Source organism: Neophocaena asiaeorientalis, unplaced genomic scaffold, assembly GCF_003031525.2.
Source record: "Neophocaena asiaeorientalis asiaeorientalis breed wild unplaced genomic scaffold, Neophocaena_asiaeorientalis_V1.1 scaffold154, whole genome shotgun sequence".
Classification (NCBI taxonomy): domain Eukaryota; kingdom Metazoa; phylum Chordata; class Mammalia; order Artiodactyla; family Phocoenidae; genus Neophocaena; species Neophocaena asiaeorientalis.
The window spans coordinates 1,842,362-1,868,657 of record NW_020172982.1 but is presented as its reverse complement, the minus strand read 5'-3'; the positions used below and the strand labels follow the sequence as shown (position 1 = coordinate 1,868,657).

Below are 26,296 nucleotides of genomic sequence, written 5' to 3'. Positions count from 1 at the left end.
ACAGGCTCAAAGAATGGCTAGGGAGCGTGTCTGTGAGGCGAGGCTTTAAAGACTGTCCAGTGTGACTCCTGGAAAGCAATTCTTAGCACTACTGTAGTAGCTGAGACAATTGCATCTTATTTTTTAAAATCAGCTTCTCTATTTCATAAAAGCTTTGGCAGAAATGTCATGCTTGGCTAACAAAAAAAGATTAAGAAAAAATCTTTTCTATAATTGAAATTCTGAATACCAAAAATGGATACTCAAACAAGCTTCTTTGTAGAATGCATTTCCACTTACCTCGTTTGTGATATCATATACAACTATGGCTGCTTGTGCTCCTCTGTAGTACATTGGTGCTAGGCTATGGTATCGTTCTTGACCAGCTGTATCCCATATTTCAAACTTTACTGTTGTGTCATCAAGACACACCGTTTGAGTTAGAAAAGCAGCTGAAAGAAGAAAATGTCTGCAATAAGTTTATCATTTTCCTACTAATATTTTAATACTACAGAAAACACCTAGAAACCTGATATACTGCATACCCACAGTTAATAGTGGCTTTAAATACCTGTAAGATCTATGCTTCAAAGCTAGATAAATATATGCTTACATATAAAAATCTTCATAGTAAAGTCACAGCTTGAAAGTGTTTCCTACATTCTTAAAAAGTGTGTTGTAATATTAAATAAGTTTTTTAAAGTTCTTAAATTGTTTTACAAATTGTGTATTTAAAAACTTTAAATTGTAACATGACTTAAGAAATATATATATTTTCTTTCTTTCTTTCCTTCTTTCTTTCTTTTTTTTTTTTTTTGTGGTACGCGGGCCTCTCACTGTTGTGGCCTCTCCCGTTGCGGAGCACAGGCTCCGGCCATGGCTCACGGGCCCAGACGCTCCGCGGCACGTGGGATCCTCCCGGACTGGGACACAGAACCCGCGTCCCCTGCACCGGCAGGCGGATTCTCAACCACTGCGCCACCAGGGAAGCCCATTGATATTCTTGAAAAACTGGGGGGAAGGTGGATCAGCATACCTATAACTACCATCTATACTGACAACAGCATACCTCTTGCTCCATTCTCCTGGGTTTAACTGGCATAATCTGGGAATTTATTCCCAGTCCATTACCACTATATCAATATATTTTTTATATTATTCCATCAAAACATCGACACTAATTTTTATAATCGTTATTACCTTAACCTAGACTTAATTTGTTTAATAGAGATTCAATATTAACTCCTAGCTTTCATTCCTTGCCTTATGGATTTTGTGATTTGTACTTTTTCCATCTGTTCTTTTCTGAGATTTTAATCTTAATAATAAAGTAGCATTTTATAATGATATTCCTCCTTTTAAAATTAAGAGATTGCTGTCACATCCTGCAAAGAATTACTGTATCATTTATTTTCTCAATTGCTTCCTGAGAACAATATGAAGTAAAATGTCTATTGTAAGTATGATTCTCTTGGCTCTAAGAATAAACATCAGGAAAAACACCACATGGATGCTTCTGAAAATAAGAAACTGACTTATAAGAGGTACATTATAATCAAGTGAATTGAACTTTAAAATATAACTCTTAGAGTAAGTTTTTAGATGTTGTTAGCTGCACCAAAGACCTACACACAGCCATTTTCCCCAGCATGCTGGCCAACAGTAAGAACACCTTACAGTTCCTTTCCTTCATTAACTTTGGTAGTTAAACCCTGCTGCTCTATCACTCAATTTTAGTTGGTAAGCTCTTTCCTTTTTCTTTCAGCTCAAGATGTATTCAACTCCTCTGAAACTGGCATAGAATTAAGTTATAAAGTTTTCAAAAACTCTGTCCTCCCATGCAAGAGAATTATGATCCAATCCTGTAAACTGTAGCAGTTTACGAGTGATGTTAATCTTAAGAGATTTATTAGTTAATACCAATGTGCTGAATAAACCAAGTCTAATTTGATTTACGTGTCTTCTATATTAGACATAACATTTATTTTCTGTGCTATTTTTATTAGGTCAACTGACTGCTGTACTGGGTTTGGTATCAACAAAACTATAATCTTCTCAATTTTGCAACCATCATGATTGGAAATTTCTTTATTTTGAGTTAATTCTATTAGGGTTCTGTGAATTCTCACAATTGGCTAGTCATATTTAAAACATACTCCAATTCAAACTTCTTTTACCATCCAAAATTAGCAAAAATATCCATTTTTAAAAATCCTGTATTTATGATAAAGGATACCGAGAAAGTACTATGTCACTTTTTCCCAGTCACGAAAAGTTCTCATGCAGAATCAGTACCGGGGCACGAACCCGTGTCCCCAGCATCAGCAGGTGGACTCTCAACCACTGCACCACCAGGCAGTTAAGAATCCGCCTGCCAGTGCTGGGGACATGGGTTCTAGCCCTGGTCCGGGAAGATCCCACATGCTGCAGAACAACTAAGCCCATGCGCCGCAACTACTGAGCCTGCGCTCTGGACCCCGCGAGCCACAACAACTGAAGCCCACGTGCCACAACTACTGAAGCCCGCCCGCCTAGAGCCCGTGCTCCACAGTAAGAGAAGCCACCGCAATGAGAAGCCTGAGCACCGCAACGAGGAGTAGCCCCCACTCACTGCAACTAGAGAAAGCCTGCATGCAGCAACGAAGACCCAACACAGCCAAAAATAATAAATAAAATAAATTTTAAAAAAATGTATCAAGTGTCCATTCCATCCTTAAGCCTGAAACCTGCATTTTGCACAAAGCTCTTAGGCAATCTCTCTAAACCTAGAAACCAGAAGAGAATGTCCACCATCACGATTATGTAATATCACTTCAGATATTCTTATAATAATTAAAGTAATAAATTATTGGAAAGAGACATTATTTGGAAGAGGCAAGAAGCCTGAAATGAAAATCCAAAGGCGTCAGCTAAAATAAAGCAGATAGTAAATTCCTTAAATTGGCTGGAACAGATCAAAGAAACAGCCTTACAATACACAGGCAGTGACCAGATTTCAGTGTTATGCTGGAAGGAGACTGGATCCCTATCAAATTAACAAAGAATAAGAACAATCAATTCACTCAACTCCTCTCAGAAGCCATCCTTCATCACACCCTTTTAAGCAGGTCCTACCTTTGTGCTCCCAGAGTTCCCTATGCAAGAACATGTTTCACACTTTATAATCACTGGTTTACATTATCTTCTCCTAGACTAGGAAGTTCCTTGAGAAACTAGCTATTCTTGTCCATATTCAATATCTAAAATAAATCTCAGTTCATATAAATGTCCAAAAAGTTTGCTGAAGTCCATGAAAGATATGTACAACTATTTGGGGGCTATTTTGACTACATACAGTTCCCAAATGGGAAAAAATAGGTATTTCAAAAGGCCTCTCTCTACTCAAGTTATTATGTAACAAACACAATCTCAAAATACCAACAAGATCTTTTTACCTGGGTAACACCATACTGTTAATGTGATATGATAATAAGAGCATAATTGGGGGGGAGGAGAAAAAAGACCAATATTAGAGGCCAGTGGAATGAGTTTTAGGGTACAGTCAAAAACACATTAGAACTACTTAGAAGTGCTGTAGTGCCACAAGGGCAGAAATATGGGAATAGGATAACCCAGTATTATAAACATTATATAACACAAAGACCATCAAGATATCCCAAAGTTCTCAAGGTTTCAAATACTACCAAAGTATTTAACTTCCCCCATAAAAGTCAGTGAAGTACAGCTGACATCTTCAAATCCTCAGTGCTTCTAAAAGTACATTACTAGTCCTTTACAAAGTTGTAAAAATAAATTCTAGCACTCAAAATATAAACTACTACATAAATACTGTAGCAATATTAACCAACCACCAACTTAACTGAATCTGCAAAACCACTTTAATTTATCCAAAACGTCTATTTTCTGGCTAAGAACCATCACTTTCTTAGACCTCTTCATTTTCTCTTCACTTCCATCACCAGCACTAGCAGTTGGTTTTCTTTTCGGGCCCACATTTCACAAAGAAACAGCTTTTACCACTTCGAGAGTTACTGTGTACGCGACGACAAGTAAAGAAAAACAAAGCTGCGTTGAGATGCAGGTGCTGGCCTGTCTAATAGGCTTCCTCTTTGGGCTTCCACGATCAGTTCCTATTTGCAAGCTTGGCAGTAAGCAAGTAACACTTCAGTCTCAGCAAAACTACAAATTACTGAATGACAGACCTTGGGGTCAGCTGAGAGTTGGTGAAACTGTAAATGTTAAACCTGCAAATACCAAAGGCCTATAATGTGTAAGACCTCGATAAATAGTAAGCAAGGAGGAGACACTGCAATACACTGGGCAAGGGAAAGAACATCCAAAATCAATAGCATTAACCAAAGGTTAACCACTCATAAAAAAAAGTTTAAACACACACCTAAAATGATTCTACACGAACTAAACAGAAGGGCAAAAAAGGAAAAACCAAGGAACCAATATCACCCCAACCCTCAACTTATTATTTTATCAAATTTGATAGGAAAGAATTACTTTACTAGAACTGACCAAAAATCCTGTAAGACTATCAGGTTTGATTATATAAAAATTAAAGACTTCAGGTTTGTAAAACATGTATCATACACTCAAAACACAAGGACAAACTCATTTAGAAAAATTTCTATAGTGGATATTATGAGATTAATTTTTAATATGTAGAAAGCTCATATAAATCTTAACTCCAAAAGCATCAAAGATAAATGTGTAAGAAAATCCACAAAAGGCATGTAGCACAGAAAAAAATCAACACCACTAGTAATCAATGAAATCATCCTCACAGCAAAAATAGTTAAGTATTATCCCTTAACTTAGCAAAATTAAAAAATGAAAATAAAAGAGTGTAGCAAAAACTCATGCTCTGCTGGAGATACTGTATAACTGTTTTGAAATAATTTTGCCAACATGTGGCAAAGCCATGAAAACCTATTTGTTAACCTAGTATCTCATGGAATCTCTAAAAGATGATATGGGAGCAGGAGCGTAGGGAGAACACACCTTTAAGTTCAAAGTATTTTTGTATTTAATAATAAGAAATAACCTAATGTATAAGTGAAAAGGCACTGATGGTTTGGTTAAGTATTAAGATGCAACTAAATTTAAAATACTAATAAAATGACCTCTTAATTGCCAAAAAGTAAAAAAAAGAAAAACAAAAAACCCCACATACATACACACACACACACAAATATATATACATATATATACATACATACATATATATATAAAAAATATTTTTTTTCCATGACTACGTTCTCCCTTACATAAAACTTTCATGGAAGTGGTGGATTTGATGCCCTATTAAAACTGAAAGGATATAGTTGTTAGAGAGGGGAAGAGCCTTGTTCAACATCTCAGATGCTGATCAGGGGCTTGTGAACATAAAATCCAAGTTAGAGGTTGTTTGGAGGTGAGGTGTAGGGGAAGCAAAGGTTTTTAGAGCCAGGTAATTCAATGGTTGAGTTCGATGGATCTGGATCAAACTTCAGGGAGAAAGATGGCAGAAACTGACCAACTGGCATCAAGAACAAGGTATCAAAGTTATCTGTGAAGGTAGAAATTGGTTTGTTGGGAAAATGAGTATCAGTGGCAGTAGTATTATAATGCAATATAATGAATTTTATCAGACAGATGAGCACTGACTTCAGATGATAAAATCGTACACAGACAAAGATATGGATGGTCTATGGCAGTGGTCCCCAACCATTTTGGCTCTGGGGACCAGTTTCATGGAAGACAATTTTTCCACAGATTGGGGGAGAGGGGTTTAGGAGGTAATGCGAGCCATGGGGAAAGATGGGGAGCAGCAGATGAAGCTTCGCTTGCTTGCCTGCTGCTCATCTCCTGCTGTGTGGCTCGGTTCCTAACAGGTCACGGACCGTTACCAGTTTGCGGCCCGGGGGGTTGGGGACCCCTGGTCTATGGGACTTCCCTGGTGGTGCAGTGGCAAGAATCCACCTTACGATGCAGGGTAGGTGGGTTCGATCCTTGGTAAGAGAACTAAGATCCCACATGCCGCAGGGCAACTAAGCCCGCATGCCACAACTACTGAGCTCACACGCCTCAACAAGAGAGCACGTGTGCTGCAAACTACAGGGCTCACACGCTCTGGAACCTGTGTGCCGCAGCTAGAGAGAAGCTCACGCGCCACAATGAAGAGCCTGAAAGCCGCAACGAAAGATCCTGCATGCCACAACTAAGACCCAAAGCAGCCAAGAATAAATAAAATAAATAAATAATAAATGATAAATCTTTAAAAAAAGAATATATGGATGGTCTAAAAGCCAACAACGGCCAAAATAAAAGCTGCGGCCATTTTTTATTTTCAACTGTATATGTGTATAGAAGAGAGTACCCAGTAGACCATGGCAGCAAAGAAGATGAAGACCACGTATTCTTGGAAGAGTTACAGTTCAACTAACGCAAGGAGGAAGGTAAGAAAGGGGATAAAAATAGATTGGGGCAGAAAGGAAAGCGTACACAGTGATTAAGCCCAAACAGAAAACACTCCAAAATCCTGGCAACAAAGTAAAAATTTAATATAGAGATCATATATAAAAGATGGCCATACGTGGGCTTCCCTGGTGGCGCAATGGTTGAGAGTCCGCCTGCTGAGGCAGGGGACGCGGGTTCGTGCCCCGGTCCGGGAAGATCCCACGTGCCACGGAGCGGCTGGGCCCATGAGCCATGGCCACCGGGCCTGCGCGTCTGGAGTCTGTGCTCCACAACGGGAGAGGATGCAACAGTGCGAGGCCTGCGTACCACCAAAAAAAAAAAAAAGAAAAAAAGAAAGAAAAAAGATGGCCGTACAGATGGCCAAGAAGCACATGAAAAGCTGCTTACCATCACTAATTATTAGAGAAATACAAATCAAAACTACAATGAGGTATCACCTCACACCAGTTAGAATGGGCACCATCAGAAAATCTACAAACAACAAATGCTGGAGAGGGTGTGGAGAAAAGGGAACCTTCTTGCACTGTTGGTGGGAATGTAAATTGATACAGCCACTATGGAGAACAGTATGGACGTTCCTTAAAAAACTAAAAATAGAATTACCATATGACACAGCAATCCCACTACTGGGCATATACCCTGAGAAAACCATAATTCAATAAGAGTCATGTACCACAATGTTCAATGCAGCTCTATTTACAATAGCCAGGACATGGAAGCAACCTAAACGTCCATCAACAGATGAATGGATAAAGAAGATGTGATACATATATACAATGGAATATTACTCAGCCATAAAAAGGGACGAAATTGGGTCATTTGTAGAGACGTGGATAGATCTAGACTGTCATACAGAGTGAAGTAAGTCAGAAAGAGAAAAACAAATATCATATATTAACGCATATATGTGGAACCTAGAAAAATGGTAGAGATGAACAGGCTTGCAGGGCAGAAACAGAGACACAGATGTAGAGAACAAACGTATGGACAACTAGGGGGGAAAGTGGTGCAGGGGGTCATGGTGGTGGAATGAATTGGGAGATTGGGACTGACATATATACACTAATATGTATTAAATGGATAACTAATAAGAACCTGCTCTATAAAAAATTTAATAAAATAAAATTCAAAAATAAATAGATGGCATAAATTAATCAAACAAAAAAAAGATGGCCATATTCCCAAAGTAAATCCAACTTATGAGATGATTTATATAAATACTCATCATATTGAACTCATTCTTAAAGACCAATAAGCATTTGATAAGGCTTGATATCCAAAATATACACAAAACTCCTACAACTTAGCAACACAAAAACCCAAACTACCCAATTAAAAAAATGGACAAAGGACTTTAATAAACATTTCTCCAAAGATAAATGGCTGGGAATTCCCTGGTGGTCCAGTGGTTAAGACTTGGCACTTTAACTGCTGAGGCCCAGGTTTGATCCCTGGTCAGGGAACTAAGATCCCACAAGCCATGCAGCATAGCCAAAAAACCAAAAAACATACGCACACACACACACACACACACACACACACACACATGGCCAAGAAGCACATGAAACGATGCTCAACATCACTAACAGGAAAATGCAAATCAATACCACAATGAGATACCACTTCACACCCATTAGAATATCTATTATCAAAACGGAAAACAAGAGTTCCCAGGATATGGAGAAACTGAAACCCTTGTGCACTGATGGCGGGAACGTAAAATGGTGCAGCCACTGTGGAAAACGGTATAGAAATTCTTCAAAAATACTAAACACAGAATTTCCATATGATCCAACAATTCCACTTCCAGATATATGTCCAAAAGATGTGAAAGATATTTGTACACCAATGTTCACAGCAGCGTTATTCACAATAGCCAAAAGATGGAAGAGACCCAGGAGTCCATCAAAGGATAAAATAAGCAAAATGTTGTATATACATAAAATGGAATATTATTCTGCCTTAAAAATTTTAGGAAGAAAATTTTGACACGTTTACAAGATGGATGAACCTTGATGACACGCTAAGTGAAAAAAGCCAGTCATAAAAGGACACTATCATATAATTTCTCTTATATGAGTGAGCTTCCTAGAGTAGTCAAATTCAGAGACAGAAAGTAGGATGGTATTTGCCACAGGGTGGGGGGCGGAGTGGGGAAATAGGGAGTTATTGTTTAATGGATAGGGTTTCAGTTGGGCAAGATAGAAAAGTTCTGAAGATGGACATGATGTTTGCACAACAATGTGAATACACCTAATGCCATAAAACTGCACACTTAAAATGGTTAAAACTGTAAAATTTTTATTACGTGTATTTTACCACAACAAAAATCATTCAAGCAACATCTAAAGATAATTGTTGCCAAACGAACGCAATCTTGGAAAATATTAATGATACATAGGGAAGTCTTCATGAAGTCATGCAAAATGAGGATCAGTTTTTCTCCAACATTATCTAGGAGGAAGATATACTTTTTAAAAGACTAATTCATGCAATGTTTTTCAGAAATAATATGGGAGTAACAGAGGTCAATGTGTTTTTCTTTTACTATTATAGCTTGACAGTTACTCTTAAAGGACACCACCCAACTCTTCTAAGGGAATCACTAGCCAGGACATAAGCTAGTCACATGTCACTAGTTGAACATTATTATACTAATATTTCTGATAGTACATTAATGTACACTGTTTTAAAATTAGTCGTAGGAGTTTGAACTTGGTTAGTATTAAGTTAGTATCCCAAACCCAATCACCCTAGAATGAACTGATAAAACCAATATTTGAACCTTCAAGGCTGAGAGTCTGCGGTTACCACACCAAGGGCACAATCCTTAAAGTCTTTACTCACCTGATGGGTTTTATATAACAATCATGTTCCAAATACTAAAATGGGAAGCAGAATGAAGGCACACATCACAAAGAGGAAAGGTGAAGAAATGGGAGAAAGGGGAGAGAGAGGTTGTTAAAAGCTATTAGCTAGTATCAGACAAATGCTCCCCAACAAACATCAAGAGAAAAAGTTAATGAAATTAACTCAGCTTTAAGGGATATATGTCCATGAAAGACATTTAACAGATACTTTGTTAAATAGTTTAAACAGTATTTTTAAAAATTCCTATAATGTGCAAGCAAAGATGACTTCTGGTTCTGCATATAAGGAGCTTAGAAGTCGCCACTCCATCCTGACAAATGAAAACCTAAGTAAACTGAAAAATCAACAGTTGTTCTTAGATCTGAAAAAGAAGTGAGGTCACAGAGCAATCTGTTGTCCCCCAAACTGGAGAGACAAGCCAGGTGGATACAGAAAACCACAACATGTAAGGGCTGAAACCTGAGGAAACCAGTGCTGGTGTAGGAAACTGTAATTGACAAATTGCTGGAGGTTAGGTATGGACAAATCTGAGTTAAAAACTCCAGGGGAACCCACCAGACATGGGGGAGGAGGGGGGCACCAGACTTTTGTGAGTTTTACATCCAGGAACTTGATCAGGTTCTCACAGTACATATCAGAGAAAAATCCCTGCCTGCTCCTGGCAAGGTAAGAGGAAAAGGAACCATTTTGAAATAAACCAGACTAGCATGTTCTTAACAAAGCCTGTCCCCATGAGAAACTAGTTAACTAGTTAACCTGTTGGAGTGTTATCAGACTCTTAACTGACTTGGGGGAAGAAATATCCAACTCAAGCCAGTTCTATCCTTCCATGTGGGAGAAGGGAAATCTCTAATTCCAGTCCATTCTAGCTATCCTGTCTCAATCCAAGGGGGGTAGAAAAAAACTGATGACCACTTGTGAAGTTCACTGTTTAGACAAACAGGCTCACTAAAAGACAGACCTAATCACAGGACTATAGAGTGGTTCCTCCCACCACACACACACCACTTTACTGCACTACTAAAGGCCTACTTATGGCACTTGCTTTTACCCAGTATATAATATCCAGCTAGCAAGAAAAATCACAAGGCATACTAAAAGGCAAAACACAGTTTGAAGAGACAGAGCAAGCATCAGAACCAGGAACAGCAGAGATGCTGGAATTACCAGACTGGGAATTTAAAACAACTAGGATTAATGTGCTAAGGACCCTAATGGTAAAGACAGAATACAAGAATAGATGGACAATGTCAGCAGAGAAATGGAAATCTTAAGAACACCCCAAAATTGCCAGAGGTCAAAAATACCATAAGAGAAATAAAGAATGCCTTTGATGGGCTTATTAGATGACTGCACATGACTGAGGAAAGAACCTCAGACCTTGAGGTCTATCAATAGTAACCTCCAAAACTGAAATATAAAGAGAATAAAGACTGAAAAACACTGAACAGAATATCCAAGGACTGTGGGACAACTACAAAAGGTGTACTATAGTCATAACGGGAATGCCAGAAGGAGAAGAAAGGAATAGAATATGTGAAGCAATAAAGACTGAGAATTTCCCCAAAATAATGTCAGACACCAAATTACAGATCCAAAAAGCTCAGAGAACACCAAAAAAGAGAAATGCTGAAAATTCTACTCCCAGGCATATAATTTTCAAACTAAAGAAAATCAAAGATAATGTGCAAGGATTGTGCCCTGGCTATTTTGCAAAGGAGGCCTCTTTCCCCCTTCTCCTTAGTGATATCCCTTCTCCATTTGGTTTAAGAACCTAGCACTTAATACTTCCCAAGTCTCAAGGAAATCTACCAGACTTTAAAAAAATTACTGGCCTTGAAAGTGACTCTTTTAATGCTTAGCAATAAGCCTATCCACTAAGTGAGCTTAAAATAAAAGTTCTGGGGCGTCCCTGGTGGCGCAGTGGTTGAGTCTGCCTGCCGATGTAGGGGACGCGAGTTCATGCCCCGGGCTGGGAGGATCCCACATGCCGTGGAGTGGCTGGGCCCATGAGCCATGGCCGCTGAGCCTGCGCATCCGGAGCCTGTGCTCCGCAACGGGAGAGGCCACAACAGTGAGAGGCCCGCGTACCGCAAAAAAAAAAAAAAAAAGTTCTGATATCTGAGTATTTTACAATATAAGACTGGAAAAGGGCAAGCTAAAGAAGGCAGAAGAGACAGAGAAGACTAAGCCCCAGAGGAACAATTACAGGAAACCTGTAATCCCAGAATATAATTATTTATGCCAAGCAAGGCCCAAAGAAATTGCAAATATCTATCTTTAAGGGAAGAAAAAAGTGATGAAGAGACTGGAATCCCTTTGATTCCATAATCATTAAATAAAGTTACTTTGGTTCAGTAACCACATCTAGAAATTGATCCTACAGAAATAAGTCCAGAGGAGAAAAAATTCCAAGAATACATCCACTATTAGATTGCCAGTTACTAAAATTAGTATGAATACAATATAATACAGATATTGAGCATTATCATCAATAAATGAAACAATACAACAGTATGACTATTATAAATGATTCTATATAAAAATACTATGAAGTTATAAATAGTTCACAGAGAATGGAAACATAATGGGCTCTAAAAATATGAAAAGATGCTTGACCTCGCCCCTATTATGGGAAAAACATACATTAAAAAATGCAGAGGGCTTCCCTGGTGGCGCAGTGGTTGAGAGTCCACCTGCCGATGCAGGGGACACGGGTTCGTGCCCCGGTTCAGGAAGATCCCACATGCCGCGGAGCGGCTGGGCCCGTGAGCCATGGCCGCTGAGCCTGAGCGTCCAGAGCCTGTGCTCCGCGGCGGGAGAGGCCACAGCAGTGAGAAGCCCGCATACTGGAAAAAAAAAAACCAAAAAAAAAAAAACCAAAAATGCAGAGATCAATGTACATAAGCATGGCAAAGATCTGTAAGTATGACACTACCTTGAGTTAGTAAAATAGGATAACAGGCATTCTGTGTGTTGCTGGTTGGAGGGCAGTGTGGAAAAATGTATCAGAATTACAAAAGTATATAACCTAAGACACAGCAATCAACTTCGAGGAATTTATGTTACAGAAATACTTGGAATATGTGAGAAATGACTATGAATTAAATTATTCAATGCAGCACTGTTAACGCCCCAAAATATAAAACAATGTGCAATCTGAAACTAGAACTGATAAAGCATATTGATTATGATCCATTCAAAGGAATGTTGATACAGCCAAGAAAAAAATGAGGATGCTCTTCATAAAATGATATGAAAAATCAGACTGTATTTTCCAAGATGGCCAGAAGATTTCACACACATTCTTGTGACATGACACTGACATTCTTTCCTCAAATCTGTACAAGCCTGTGATATGAACATAATTGACGCTATCTATGTGAACTTCTGGGAGGTAGGTCATAAAAAGCTACCCAGCCTCTGCCTGGTATTTTGGGGATATTCATGTTTGAACCCAGCCATCATGCTGTGAGGAAACCCAAACCAGGTGGCAAGGCCACATGCAGGTGTTCTGGCTGACAGCCCCAGCTGAGGTCCCAACCAATAGCCAGAATGAGTTGCCAGATGTGTTGAGATGATTCTAGCCCCAGCACTGACTGCCACCCATGACATCAGAAAATCACCTAAGCCCACTCAACCCCCAGAAACAAAAGGGATAATAACTGTTTTAAATGACTAAGCTTTGGGTTCATTTGTTTCTGAGCCGTAGATAACTGGGACAGTATTAAAGTGAAAAATAAAAAGTATACTACAGTAGGTCTGGTATGTTTCAAATTGCATAAAAAGGAGAAAATACACAGATTTAAATATAATAGTAACTTTGCAAGGACAAAGTAACACTACCTCTGGGAAAAAGAACTAAGTGGGTAGAAGACAGGAGGGAGACTTTTCGACGTCAACCATTTGAGATTTGACTTATAAGAACAAATCAATGAAATAATAAAAATGTGATACATGTGGAGGGCATAAAAATGAACACAGTGGTGCTCACTTTGGAACATGAGTGACTTGAATTTTTATTTAAAAATACTTTCACATTATTTTCCTTATATCAATAAATCGATATATAAGGGGCTCTGTACCTGCCAAGTACCACATATTTTATAACAGAATGCTTATGTCATGCATATCCTGACCCTAAACTTTATCAATTCCAGAATACAGGTGGCAATGAAGAAAGATCTGTCATTTTTTTTTTTTTTTTTTTGCGGTACGTGGGCCTCTCACTGTTGTGGCCTCTCCCGTTGCGGAGCACAGGCTCTGGACGCAAAGGCTCAGCGGCCATGGCTCACGGGCCCAGCCGCTCTGTGCCATGTGGGATCTTCCTGGACCAGGGCATGAACCCGTGTCCCCTGCATCGGCAGGCGGACTTTCAACCACTGCGCCACCAGGGAAGCCCAGAAAGATCTGTCTTTAATCCCAGCTGTCACTTAGTTGCAAAACCTCAGGCAAATCACTTTTGTTGCCTCAGTTTCCTCATCTATAAGATTAGTATTTCCTCATATAGCTATGGTAAGGTCCAGATGACACTGTGAGAATGCTGTATAAGCTCTATGACTGCATCATATGACATGTAGCTAACTTAAAAATTACCTTACAAGCTACCCTAAAATTACCCTGTACTTCCCTGAAGTCACATTTTTCTAAAATTTACAAATTACTTATGAATACAATAGATGAGAAAGTTAGGATTGTCTAAGTTCAAGTTCAAGCCCTCTAATATTAAAGGACCCTATGTGTCCAAGATACATTCATATTACACCTCAAATAGAATTGGTATCAACTAAGTGGAAAGCCTCTTGGCTCTCGTTCTATGTGAGGATAAATAACTTTTTTTTTTTTTTTATTGGCCATGCTACATGGCAAGTGGGATCTTAATTCCCCAACTAGGGATCGAACCCGCACCACCTGGCTGTGGAAGCAGGAGTCCTAACCACTGAACCACTGAAATCCCTAAGTAACTATTTTTTTAACTGAGAAACGCTGAAGGTGTCTGATCATTAGAGTGATTACAGTCCCATATCATCAAGGTATCTCTTCTTTTGGAATCCAAAGAGTGACTGCTATCTTCAGCTTTGCAAACAGGCTAAAAAACCACGAATGACTGCTCCTCATCCTGCTGCTACCCTTCCTCATCTATATTACCTGGAAAAGAGGGTGAATGTTGTTTACCAGCACTTCCCTCAAATACTGTTTTGCAACACTTGTAAAATTCTAAGGATTATTTCTTATTTTCAAAATCCAATATGTGACTTCACTCTCATCTTGAGGAATTTAGTAATTTGGTAGTTGCAGTTCATGTTTACATCAAAATAGCCAATGATCAAAAATCAAATGCCTCTGGAATTACTCCTGTTGCCCTTCTCACTCTAATACATCCCTATTTGCCACCAAGAGGCCTGGTAACAAAAGGCTCTCAATGATAACTCCAAATGATGAATTAATTCAGCATGCATCGTAAGGAAGACTGCATATAAGTAACCTCAGATTACTATGGTGTAAGACCCAAAAGGTGGAAAGGTTAACTCTGATTTCTAATATTTAGCACAGTGCTAGGAGCTTGGTAAATTTGTTGCGTAAATGAATTTCTGAAAAGCTTGATAATCTTATTTCCCAGTAATAACAGAATAAAAGCAGCAAATGAGTGAATCAACAGAAGTAGTTCACCATACTTAGAGCTAACTGGCAAAATCATTCTACCAAACAGCTTTGAACACTTCAGCAACACCAGAGGGCATCGATGAATTAAGTAAGGGCAAAAACAGACGTTCATGATCCCAAATTGTGGAATAAATTTCAAGAGAAGAAAAGGTTTAACTATACTGATTGCATTGTTTAATGTGGAGGAGAGTACACACTTTAAAAAAAGTCTGCCCTAAAAGAATCCTTATGTAGCTTACTCTTCTCATTTTATAAATGTGTAAACAGTGCTGTTTGTAAAAGGAAGCCACGATTGAAGCTAAGCTTATTGGCTCCTAATTCACAGCAATGCTTCAGTAGCCACATATGATAACATTTTAAACTGGAAAACTGGGGAATAACTGATGTTAAGACTATTAAAATTTTTTAGGTCAGAACTGGTACAAACATATAAAATACCAAATCTTTACCAATTTCTCCTAGTAATACAACCTATCTCAAATACTGAATATGTACTTTCTAGAAGGAATTATTATGCAGAAAGGTAATATTCTTTCAATAAGAACCAAAAGATAAACTCCCACAAATTTTAACTCTCACTAACAGAAAGAATAATGAACATTTCAAAAAGCATTTTTCTCATGAATTGAAAACTATATGCTGGTGGTCTGTCCCTAGGTCTTCTATCCTTTCTCAAAAGTACTTTTAATTGAAAACAATATGCAGATGCAAAAAGGTAAAGGAAGTAAATGCACAGATTACAATTACACAAACAAGTCTTTCTTACAGCTAACAAGTGAAGGGCAATAGTAGAAAGCTTACTACTACAGGAAAAACATGAGTTATTCAGATTAAAATTTTCTAGCTGCTTTTATTTTTCAGTTTAGGAAGCAAATTTAGTATCCACATACATGTCATATTCTATCTAACTGTGTAATTTCTCTCTCTGAGAAAACTTCCAAAATATCTTAGTTGATGTGGGGAGCAGGCATTTAATGTAACATACATAAATAACTGCTTTTTTGAAAATCAACAAATGGTGGGAGGGTTAAGCAAGAATCTACCATACAGAACTTATAGAAACTTAGTTGTTTATGTTCATGCTATTTATTTGAAGGAATCTGCAAAAACTCCATTTTTGGAAAGGCTCAAATTTAGGAAGTACCTGCTCATAAAGTTTTTTACATCTTATTTGTTCCTATAAATTTTAATAAGAAACTTTATCTTCCAAGAGGAGAAAATCTGGACATAAAATTCTTTAACACTGTCAAATCCTAAATTGAATGCTCTGCACTAGGTGGAAAAGTCACGGTTCTAAAATAATGTCATGTCATGACAATACAACAAAAATATCAACAGTGATAAAAATGACTCAGCAAAAAGTAATGGTGGTGATGGTAATAGCTAATATTTAATAAGCATTTTACTCAATGCTAGGCATTGTGCCAAGAAATGTATATGCACTTTCATTTAATCCTTACCAAAAACCTCAAGTTAGGTACTATTATTTCCATTTCATATAAGACGCAAATAAAGCTGGGTATGACTTGCCTCAAATGATACGTGGTATGTGCTGGAGCTAGAATTTTAAATCAAACAATGTGGATATAGAGCCGCTTGCCACCCCTTTCTTAATCACAATGCTCGACTCTTAAGAAGGTCCTGGTTGTAAATTGATAAGGTAAGGTAAGAGACTGTTAATAATAACTTTGAAACCAACCTTGTTTTTCTTAATTTTAATAATTTTTCCCCCAGATGTTTTTGAATCTGAATAGAAAAACAAGTCCTGGTAGCCCCTTAGAGGAAACTGGACGGATGTTAAATATAGAATAAACTTTGTTCTTCCAGTAAAAACAACCCTGAAATAATTATTTTAGACACTCTACTTAGGGTTAATAACTGCTGAAAATAGCTTAAAAAAGAAGGCACTTATTTCTTTAATTTCGTGTATAACCAGTCCTTGATTATTTGTGGCAATAAAAGGGAGCAGCATCAGTACAGATAACTGAAAACTATGGATATTCTAACTCCCGTAAGTAAAGACAAGGCAGGGTATCCTTGATGGAACAGAGAAGGAGCCATGCTCTCTTAAAGAGGCCTAGCAGGTTAACAGGAAGGGGTTCCCATACAAAGAAATAACAGGTTAATACGTAATATAACTAAGTACATAATACCTGAAATTCTCAAACTGGAGGAGTTAGATGAACAGTAAGTTTTTAAAAAAATCCTACAGTTTAAAAAAAAAAGAAAAGCAATTATTCCATTTGTGGGAGAACTTTAATATGTAGTGTGAATGTAATACTGGCTCCTCAGAACACAGAAAGCAGGGGTTCTCAAACTTTGGCATGTACTAGAATCACGTGGAAGACTTGTTAAAACTTAAGATAAATCTTTAGGTGTTCAAGGTGTTAAATGAAAGATGGCCAGTCCAAACATCCAACAAGTATTTACTGAAGAGCTATGCGCCTCCAGATGAAATAGCAAGAAGGATGACAACCCTCTGAGCCTAATGCTCCCTGCTAATCTTATGGGCTAGTCTTAGACAAACAATGGGAACGTAAACGTCATGCAGACTTTAAACCCCTACAAATAAGCTAGAACTCCCCAAAGCGCTAAACCCACCACCTAACTACCTATCTCATTATGAGTGCTATAGAGCCAAGGGGCAGGGGGGTGGGGTATTGTGAGACAACATGGATTCTTAAATCAAGCTATCGTGTTTAGGAAGAACCACATAAACTAAAGAAACCTTGATGTTCTTGATGAATATAAGGTTCTAGAATACACAAATTCAAGAGTGCAGTATATGATTTCCACCTTACAACACAACCAGAGATTAAAATTTTAAGTGAGCTCTTCAGACTGCAACTAATGTTATTAAACATCAACAGTTAAGTGAAAAAGAACAGATGAAATGTAAAACATCTGGCCAGGTTCATTTTTAGATAGCTCTTACCACACATCAGCCAAAACAAAAAGACATATTACCTACGAGTTATAGACCTTAAATAGCTCACACCTTGAGATCCTTAAATGCTTAGATTCTACTCTAGTCCTTAAGGGTGAAGAGCTGATAGCAAAAAGCATAAAAAAAAGTGCTCAATTGTAGGCAAGTTAAACCAATACGCCTTACACCTTAAACTTACACAATATTATGTCAGTTATCTCTCAAAAACAAAAAAACCAGGGCTCACAGCTGTAATCATAATGGCACTGTCATACCTCCTAAGGATATTAATATGTGGTCAACATAGTGGAAAGGTATCCAGCCAGTAACCATTAACATAGAAATTGGGATGTAAAGTCCTTCTAAAGTTGGTTTAAAAAGCCAGCTCAATCTGTACTCATAGAAAATATTAAGGAAGTTTTATGTGTTAGAATTAAAACTTTTTGACAATTTCATTAATGAAATGTAGACAATCTAATTGGTATTAAATGAAAATGGAGATTATATATATATATATATATATATATATATATATATATACACACTCCCATACACACATATCAGAGAATATGTATATTTATGTTGATGAACTGATAAGGGGTTAAATTTCTCTTTTAAATGTCCTTCCTTAGATGTCATTAGGAAAAAATACATTTCGAAGACAATTGGGAGTAACCAAAACAAAAACAAGGTTCTAGTTTTAGGCGACATTTCCCAGGAGTTAAGTTCTTTACTACAGTACTTCAGTGTTTTTGTTATTTTAATATGCACTGTGAAGGGGGGCAGGGTTAGCACATAGCAAGTCCCAAACATATCGGCCCAGGTATTTTGCCTACGATGCATATGTACTTTGGAAAATGCTGCAACTGACAATCACTTGCCAAAAAGCAGTTATAATGACTAACTTTTTGCACCAGTTTAAGGTGGGTGGACATAACCTCAAACTCTTTAAAACTCTTCCTACCATGTGGGCTAGTTAACTTTGGCCCAATTTGCTTTCTGGAGGAGGCTAAAGCTTGAGAGGTAATACTTCATTATTAAATCATACGTATACATATTTTTATATTTCATTATTAAACGGTATACACACACACAAATGTATTCACAAAGAAACCACAAAGAACGTGTGATACACTTCATGAAAGTTTTTTAAAATACCAAGATTTCTGAATCAAAATAAAAGCTGCATGGTATGGACTATACTTTTGATGCTCATCCATTATAAAAACCATAAAATACTAAAATGGGATCACACTGTAACATGATATACAAATGGAGGGGGCTGACAATCACTGTTATACTGCTGAGTCTATTAAAGTGGAAATACCACTTATCTACTACATTTCTTGTACGTAGGGAAAAGCCAGGAGATACTAGAGTTCTGTAATTTATCTTATTGGGAGGATCTGAAACTACAAATAAAATTCTCAAGTGTACTTACTTGAGAACACATACTCAACGCATAGCATAAAGTTATGCTCCTGAAAGACGGACTCCAAAAAGTTGCTACATGCCAATGGGTATCTGCCTTACATATTTCAAAAGTAAGACTTTAAAACGTATAAAATACCTGGAAAAAATATGGTACTGCTTAGTTACACACCCCTTGCAAAATACCACGAATCTTAAAGCTGTCCACACAGTACCTAATTCAAAAGCTTCATTTGGCAGATGAAACTGACGCCCAAAAAAGGCTGTTTTGCCCCGCTGCTATATACAGTTGTGGATTTCTCTGATGAGGTTCAATTATCTAATTTCTTGTCTTCTATTCACAGCAATGGTCTGTTAGTTGTCTCCTCTTTGTCCTGTATCTTACCGTCCCCTTGCCTCAGTCTTACCAAAAACACTGTAAGCAGTGCTTACTCTACCTCTTTCCCCTCTCCTTCCATCTTTCTCTCCAGGTCCTATTTCCCTTTCATGCCCCTCTTCATTAATCACTCACTTTTTCTCTTCCCTCAGTTATTTAGAATTAGAATTTTAATGTTAATTCTTTTACTATTTACTTTTACTATTTTCACTATTCATTCTAAAGCCAATATAATTCAGCACAAACATGTATTAACTTGAAGAAGCTTCTAATCATTATCAAGAAAGATATCAATCAAATCTTATACTTGGGGACACTGATTCCACTCATGTTTGCATCTGTGTTTTAGCTTCCATATAACCATCTTGGGGATAACCAGTAAATCGAAATATTAAACAACATTACCTTAACAAAAACCAAGTTATAAAGCTTGAGCCTGCTGCTCAGCTCTTCACTCTGTGACCTACTCAGTACCCATCATCATACAATCAGAACAGCAAAATCTTATTTGTCAACGTATGATTCAATTAAATGAAGAAGGGATAAAAGAAAATCTTACCCCCAATGGTACTCTCTTGAAATTCATGAAATTGGCCCTTCACAAAACGAAGCACCAGGCTCGATTTGCCAACAGCAGACTCTCCCAGAAGTACTAATTTGAACTGGCATATTTTATTTCCAGTATTTGGCCCATTGGGTCTTGTTGCTCCTCTATTAGCCATGTCCAAATTTGAAAGAAGTCCCTAATTTCAGTCTCTTAAATTAACTTCCAGGATGCAAGGTGTCAATTTTTTTCTTTCTGGAGGTAGAGAAACCTGTAAAAAAAAAAAAAAAAAATGAAGTAAGTATACAAATCAGCAAAACAAAGCAAATCTACTATTAATCACTTTGGTAAATTCTGCCTGTAACACATTATTGCATGACAATTATAACCTCTAATAGACACTGAGTGTCATTTAGTTTAACTCACTACCTTTGTCAGTACTGTAAAGGCATGAGATTTGAGCCTAAAATCATGCTGTAATCAAGGCTTTTAAAACATTTTAAAGCTAACCTTTATCAAAGACTCAATTTTGTGCCAGCTGGTTTTAAGTACTTATCACAGCCACTCAACAATCCTATAAAGTTGACTATTACAATCCTCAAAAATGAGGAAAACAGGCACAGAGAGGTTAAGTAACTTGAGGTCACACAGTTACTGTGACAGAGCTTCAACAGAACTGAGTTTCAAACCCTGGCAACCTGAAAGGTGACTCAAGTACTTAGGTTAAAACAGTTTTGAGTAAAATTAAGTTAATAAGTGGAAAGCTCTTAGAATAGATCTTAGAACACAGTAACAGCTCAATAAATGTTGGCCATTATTATTTGAAGGCTTCTGTTAAACAGTACATGTTTTTTGTTTATTTAACGGTAGTTTTGGAGCAACAAATATATTAAGTAGGTGGTGTGTCTGGTGCCTAAAAGACTTAAAACTGTTTTCTGATGTGCTCAAGTACATCAGACGTGGAACTGTTAACTGTGGTTCTCTATGTGGTGAGTGAATTAGTGTCTTATTTAGTTATACTTTTCTGTAGTTCTGGAGCTAACAAATGTGTCGTTACTTTCTATTTAACACATTTAGAAAAAACTAGCCTGAAGGGCAACTTCTATGTCTTCTACTATTATCTAAGAACGCTAATTTTCAATCTCAAAGAATTAGGGAACTTTCAAAGAACTCTTTTCCAATCTATTCACAAATCAATCATAATAGTTTTCCTCTATCTTTAATCAAAACCTGATCATGTGCTAATAACATTAAATCTGATGATTCCCCTTCTCAAATCACTGTTCTATTTCATTTAGGTACCTAATAAGATATTTGCCTTACCCATGAAATTAGTTTATACAAGAATCCCTCTTGACCACGAACTCATTAATAAACACATCCATGAGACCTTACATTCATGGCAATAAAATTACCTCTGCCTTACCTAAACAGCAGCTTTGAAGAGTCCTTACCTTTTAGTAATACGTATTGAAATAATGACAAATGAAATAATAGGTCTGAGTTGCTTCCAAACAATGGGGGCGTAAATAAAACAAGACTGGCCATAAAATAACTGAAGCTAGGGTGATGGGTTCATTATACTATTCTTCCTACTTCTGTACATTTAAAAAATTTTCTGTAATAAAAAAATGCTCCAACCCCACATCCACCCTCCTACCACCCCAAAAACATATCAGATTTGGGGATCTAATCCTGGCTAGCTATACCAATTTCTGCTGGAGCAAGTGCTTTCATTTCAAAGCCTCTATTTCCATTATACCTAACTTTCATAACTGCTGTGGGAAGTAAACAAGAGACTATATATGTAAAAAGTTTCTAATACAGTGGTCAACACACAGCAGGGATTTAAAATTGGCAATTAAAGTGCCCCTTTGATGAAATAATGACCAAGTATCAAAAGAAAGTCAGGTAGACTGAAAATGCACCAACACACCTTCAGATAGTACATACGATAGCAACTAAAACACTTCCCAGCTGTCTGATTACCTACAAAACAGCAAACTGAATTACTCATCAAGGACAACATGCTCTGAATTTCCACAGTCCTCCTCCCAAAACTGCACGGAAAACATCAGATGCCCATTAAAAAAGATTATGATTTAGCTTTGTCTTTTAAGGTTTAAAGCCTTGCATTATAGTTCCCTCCAAGGATCTCAAACAAAACATAACTAAATCTAATTATAAATATACAGTTAGCATAACATTAAGGTTAAAAGTTACATTTTGTAATAGTTGCATTCACTACTTAAACTTTTGTTTCACAAAAGCACAAGATTTTGCACAAAGTACATTTTAAATCTTTTGAAAACACCTGGCATTCTAGAATTAAAGTCCTCCTGGGTGCTCTTTGATGAAAACGAACAGCAGCTTACATTTCTGGGTACTTATTTTGTGCCAAGCACCATCCTATGAATTAGGCTCACAGCAACCCTACGAGCTCTTTTTATTATCCCCATTTTACACTAAGAATAAAGTTTCTGAGCTGTCCTGAATTACTGCAGTGGTGTCCATGTGGGTTTTTTCCCTACTAGTTATGTAAAAGGCAATTGACTGGACACTTAGGCACCACTTCAGCAAAAAACAAAAACCAAATATGTGAATTATGACGTTCAGAGCTTGAAAAAGTCTGAGTCTCAGGAGGATAACCAGCTTCCAGGGAGGCGAACAACAGAGCACGTTTAAAGGGCTCTACCCACTGAGTGTGTTCAGCGACCTAGTTGTGCCGAGTTGTTTAAGGCTGCGGTTCACCACCTTCCAACGATGAGACAAGAGTCCCTAGACAGCCCGGCTTCCCGAGCCGCCTCCTCCCTCCATTACCCGGCTCAGGGAGTCGGGGGGTAGGCGGAGCTCCCCAAATTCACACCTGCTGGAAGCCCCAGTTCCTCCTCCGAGAGCACCTGAGCAACTGACACCCAGCTCCGATCGCCCGAGCAGGCAGGCTCCGCCAGGCCCCTGGGCCGTCTCTCCCATCCTCCTCCCCGGAATCCGGCCTGCTTCTGGCCGGAGACCACCCCCCCAACTCCGGGATGCCAGGACGGAGCAGGCGGAACCGCGGCCTCCGGCCCTCTCGCGCGGCGCCATCTTGAGAAGGGAACAGGGTGACACCCGTCGCTCCCTCGGCCGGTCCCCAAATCCTGGCCTCCGGAGCCCCTCGAAGGATGAGTCACCAGGGCCGGCGGGTCGAGACGCCGGGTTCGGCCCATCTCCAGTCTCGGGCCCCGACGCGCGAGAGGGAAGGGCGGAGGACTCCGCGCCGGCAGGGCCCGCGGACCACCCGGGGTCCCGACCCGCTCCGCGCAGGCGGAGGGCCGGCTCGGTTACCTGAGTCCGCAGCTCGCGGGGCCGCGGCGCCGAAGCTTCCGGCTGCAGGTCCCAGGCGGAGCCCGAGAGGAGGCTGAGGCGGCGGTGGTGGCGCGTCTCCTCGTCTCGCCGCTCCCCTCAGACTGGACGGTGCGGGGCTCGTGCCGCGGTGCCGCCCCCGTCGGTCTCCGTCTCCGCCTCTCGCCGCTCCGCCTTCCTCTTTGCTTTCTCCTCCTCCGCCGCCGCCGGCGCTCGAGTTCCCACTAAATCTTCCTCCTCCTCCCTCCTCCCCTCAGGCCGGCCGCCGGCTCCTTCGCTAACCAAAACACAAACACTCCAGTCCCAGCGCGGTAGCCACTTCCGCCGCCCGGCGCCGGCCTCGCCGCCACGTCGCCGCACGTCGCGGACTACGCCCCTTCGTCACTTCCGGTCGTTCCCCGTCCGCCCGTTCCATCCGCTCCCCCGCCCCCTCTCAGAGCCTTAAGAGTCCGGGCTGGGCCGCGGGGCGGGGCGGCCGCGTCACGTGACCCCAGCGAGCCGCGGGGTCGGCTACGGCCGCGGGCCGCCTCCCCTTACCCGCTTCCCCGGGGCGCGCGCGGCCCCGCCCCCGTCGGCGCCATTGTTATCTGGGCGGCGGTCGGTGGCTCCCCATGGCCGAGGGCGGGGACGGGGCGGGGGCACTCCTTGGCCGGCCTGCTCTAGGGGGAGCCCAGGAGAGCTTGGGTTTGTTACTCCCAGGCGGTGTGGGGCGGCGAAGTTTTCTCTGTGAATATTAGCTGCCAGTTCCCCTTCCCCTACCTCTGCAACACCCCAACAATGCCAGCTCGGCTCAGGGGCTTTTCTGTGGGGGCTTTTCTAGCACAAGAGAGCCTTCGAACACGTCCCTAGGGATGGGTGGATAGGTAAGGGGCGTTGACTCCAGGGAGGAGGATGCGATCCTCCCCCGACCCCCGAAAGTTGTCTTTAGGCGGGGACGTTTTCAATAACAACTTGCTTTTCTTGAGAGCCTACCTGTTTTGGGTGCGAAGGGGCAAGTTATAAAATAATAGGTAGCTTTTATAAAGAATTTCCCGTCGCAGTTTACTGCACTAAACGCTTTACAGGAATTATCCCATTTTCTTCCTACGCTATGAGGCTCTCGCTCTGAAACTAGCTCTATCGTCCGCCTCCCTCTACATTGGAATATTACCTACCCAAAGTGGTCCTCGCCGCTGTCTAGCACAGCGGCTGGCAGCCAGGAGTCTTCAGTCATGGCTGTGGTATTCACGAATGTGCCGTGCCTGTTTTACAGGTAAAGAATTTGAGGCACAGAGATTGTGTAACTTGTCCAAAATCACCGCGGAGTACGTGATGAAATTGTGTTCTAACCTGCAGGCTGGCTCCAGAATCTGAGTTCTTAAGCACAGTTCCAGTAAAAGAACCCAAGACATTCATTAGCCTCCATTGCAGACCTACTTAAGGCAAGCTGTTTTGGCTCCATCTCACACAACAGTCCCTGGCTGGGCATCTGAAACAAAACAAAACAAAATTCCTTTCGGAATTTGGGAGAATGTTAAATCGATTTTTCCTCAGGATGAGGGTTGCTTTTTCAGTTTGCTGTTTACTATTTATAGCCCTGCCGTGTGGCCATCAGTATTGATCGTCTAGATGTGTACTTGGCCTAAGGTATCCTGTCGGTGCTCAGTCAATATTTTGCAATGAAGGTGATTTGAACCCTTGAACAGCCAGCCTTTCAGATCAACCTCCCAGTTACCCCAAGAACATTATGTGTCATGTGCAAACGGTGTCTGTGGCACTTTATCCCAAGGGGTGGTTCCAATATGGTATGTTAGTCATGGTGATACCTCTCGGACAATCCCAGGAATAATCAGGAAATAGGATATGTCACATCAGTTTTGGCATGTCAACAGTATGCCCCAAACCAAACCTATTCCATCCCAAACGTGCTTCTGCTTGGTGACTGGTATTAACAGCCTCCCAGTCACCTAGACTTGAAAGAGCAGAATCATCTTCAGCTCTTCGTTGTCCCATTCTGTCACCCAAAATTCTCTAATCCCAAATCTAAGCTCTAATCCCAAAGCCTGGGCCATGGTAGTATTTGTACAAGCTGAAATTAATGCACACTCCTGCCTTTTCAACCCATTCTTTACACTTTGGCCAGTCACTCTCCTACTCAAAAATATGCAATTGCTAAATAGAGTACAAAGTTCTTCAACTCTGGTCCCAACCCATGTTTCTTTCATTCTGTTTCTAAAGCCTCCCTCTCCCCAAACTCTTGCCTTGTGACCTAATCATACCAGTCTACTCTGTGTTCCCAGAGTGTCGCCTGTGTGTTTCCATCTTGGCATCTTTGATCACTTTGTTCTCTGCACCTTGGAATACCACTGCCTCTCATCACTGCAGGTCTCACCTTGGCCAGGATGCCAACTCCTCTGGATGGCATCTGAGGCTACTTCTACTGGATTTAGTTATCTTTTTCCTGTAGTTTCATGATACTTTACTGTCTGTAATAGTTCTAATATGTATCTGCCTTATTTTACAGTTAGAGAGTACCCGCCTAGACTTTCCTCCTCAGGCTTTCATTCCCATCAGGATTTTAAAGTTCTTAAGGACCAGGACCATAATTTATTCATGATTTAACTTCCTTTCAGAGGAACTTTGATTGATATCATAGGGACTCCCCAAAATTTGTGAGCTTAATTGCATTTTTTTTTTTTTTTTTTTTTTTTTTTTT

At 39.8% G+C, this 26,296-nt stretch overlaps 1 protein-coding gene across 2 annotated transcripts in view; it reads right to left on the bottom strand.

Annotated features, from left to right (window-relative positions):
• RAB5A (RAB5A, member RAS oncogene family) overlaps nucleotides 1-23,932 on the bottom strand; it is a 30,476-nt gene extending 6,544 nt beyond the window's left edge. Inside the window, exons 1-3 of one of the 2 annotated variants that reach the window (XM_024742046.1) lie at nucleotides 23,584-23,932; nucleotides 20,275-20,530; nucleotides 280-431 (exon numbers count right to left, since the gene is read on the bottom strand). In XM_024742046.1, coding sequence (XP_024597814.1) covers nucleotides 280-431; nucleotides 20,275-20,437 — 315 coding nt within the window. In that variant the 5' untranslated portion in view covers nucleotides 20,438-20,530; nucleotides 23,584-23,932. The remainder of the gene's footprint in view (nucleotides 1-279; nucleotides 432-20,274; nucleotides 20,531-23,583) is intronic. The other variant, XM_024742045.1, reaches the window with a different exon arrangement.
• Nucleotides 23,933-26,296: the final 2,364 nt, after the last annotated feature.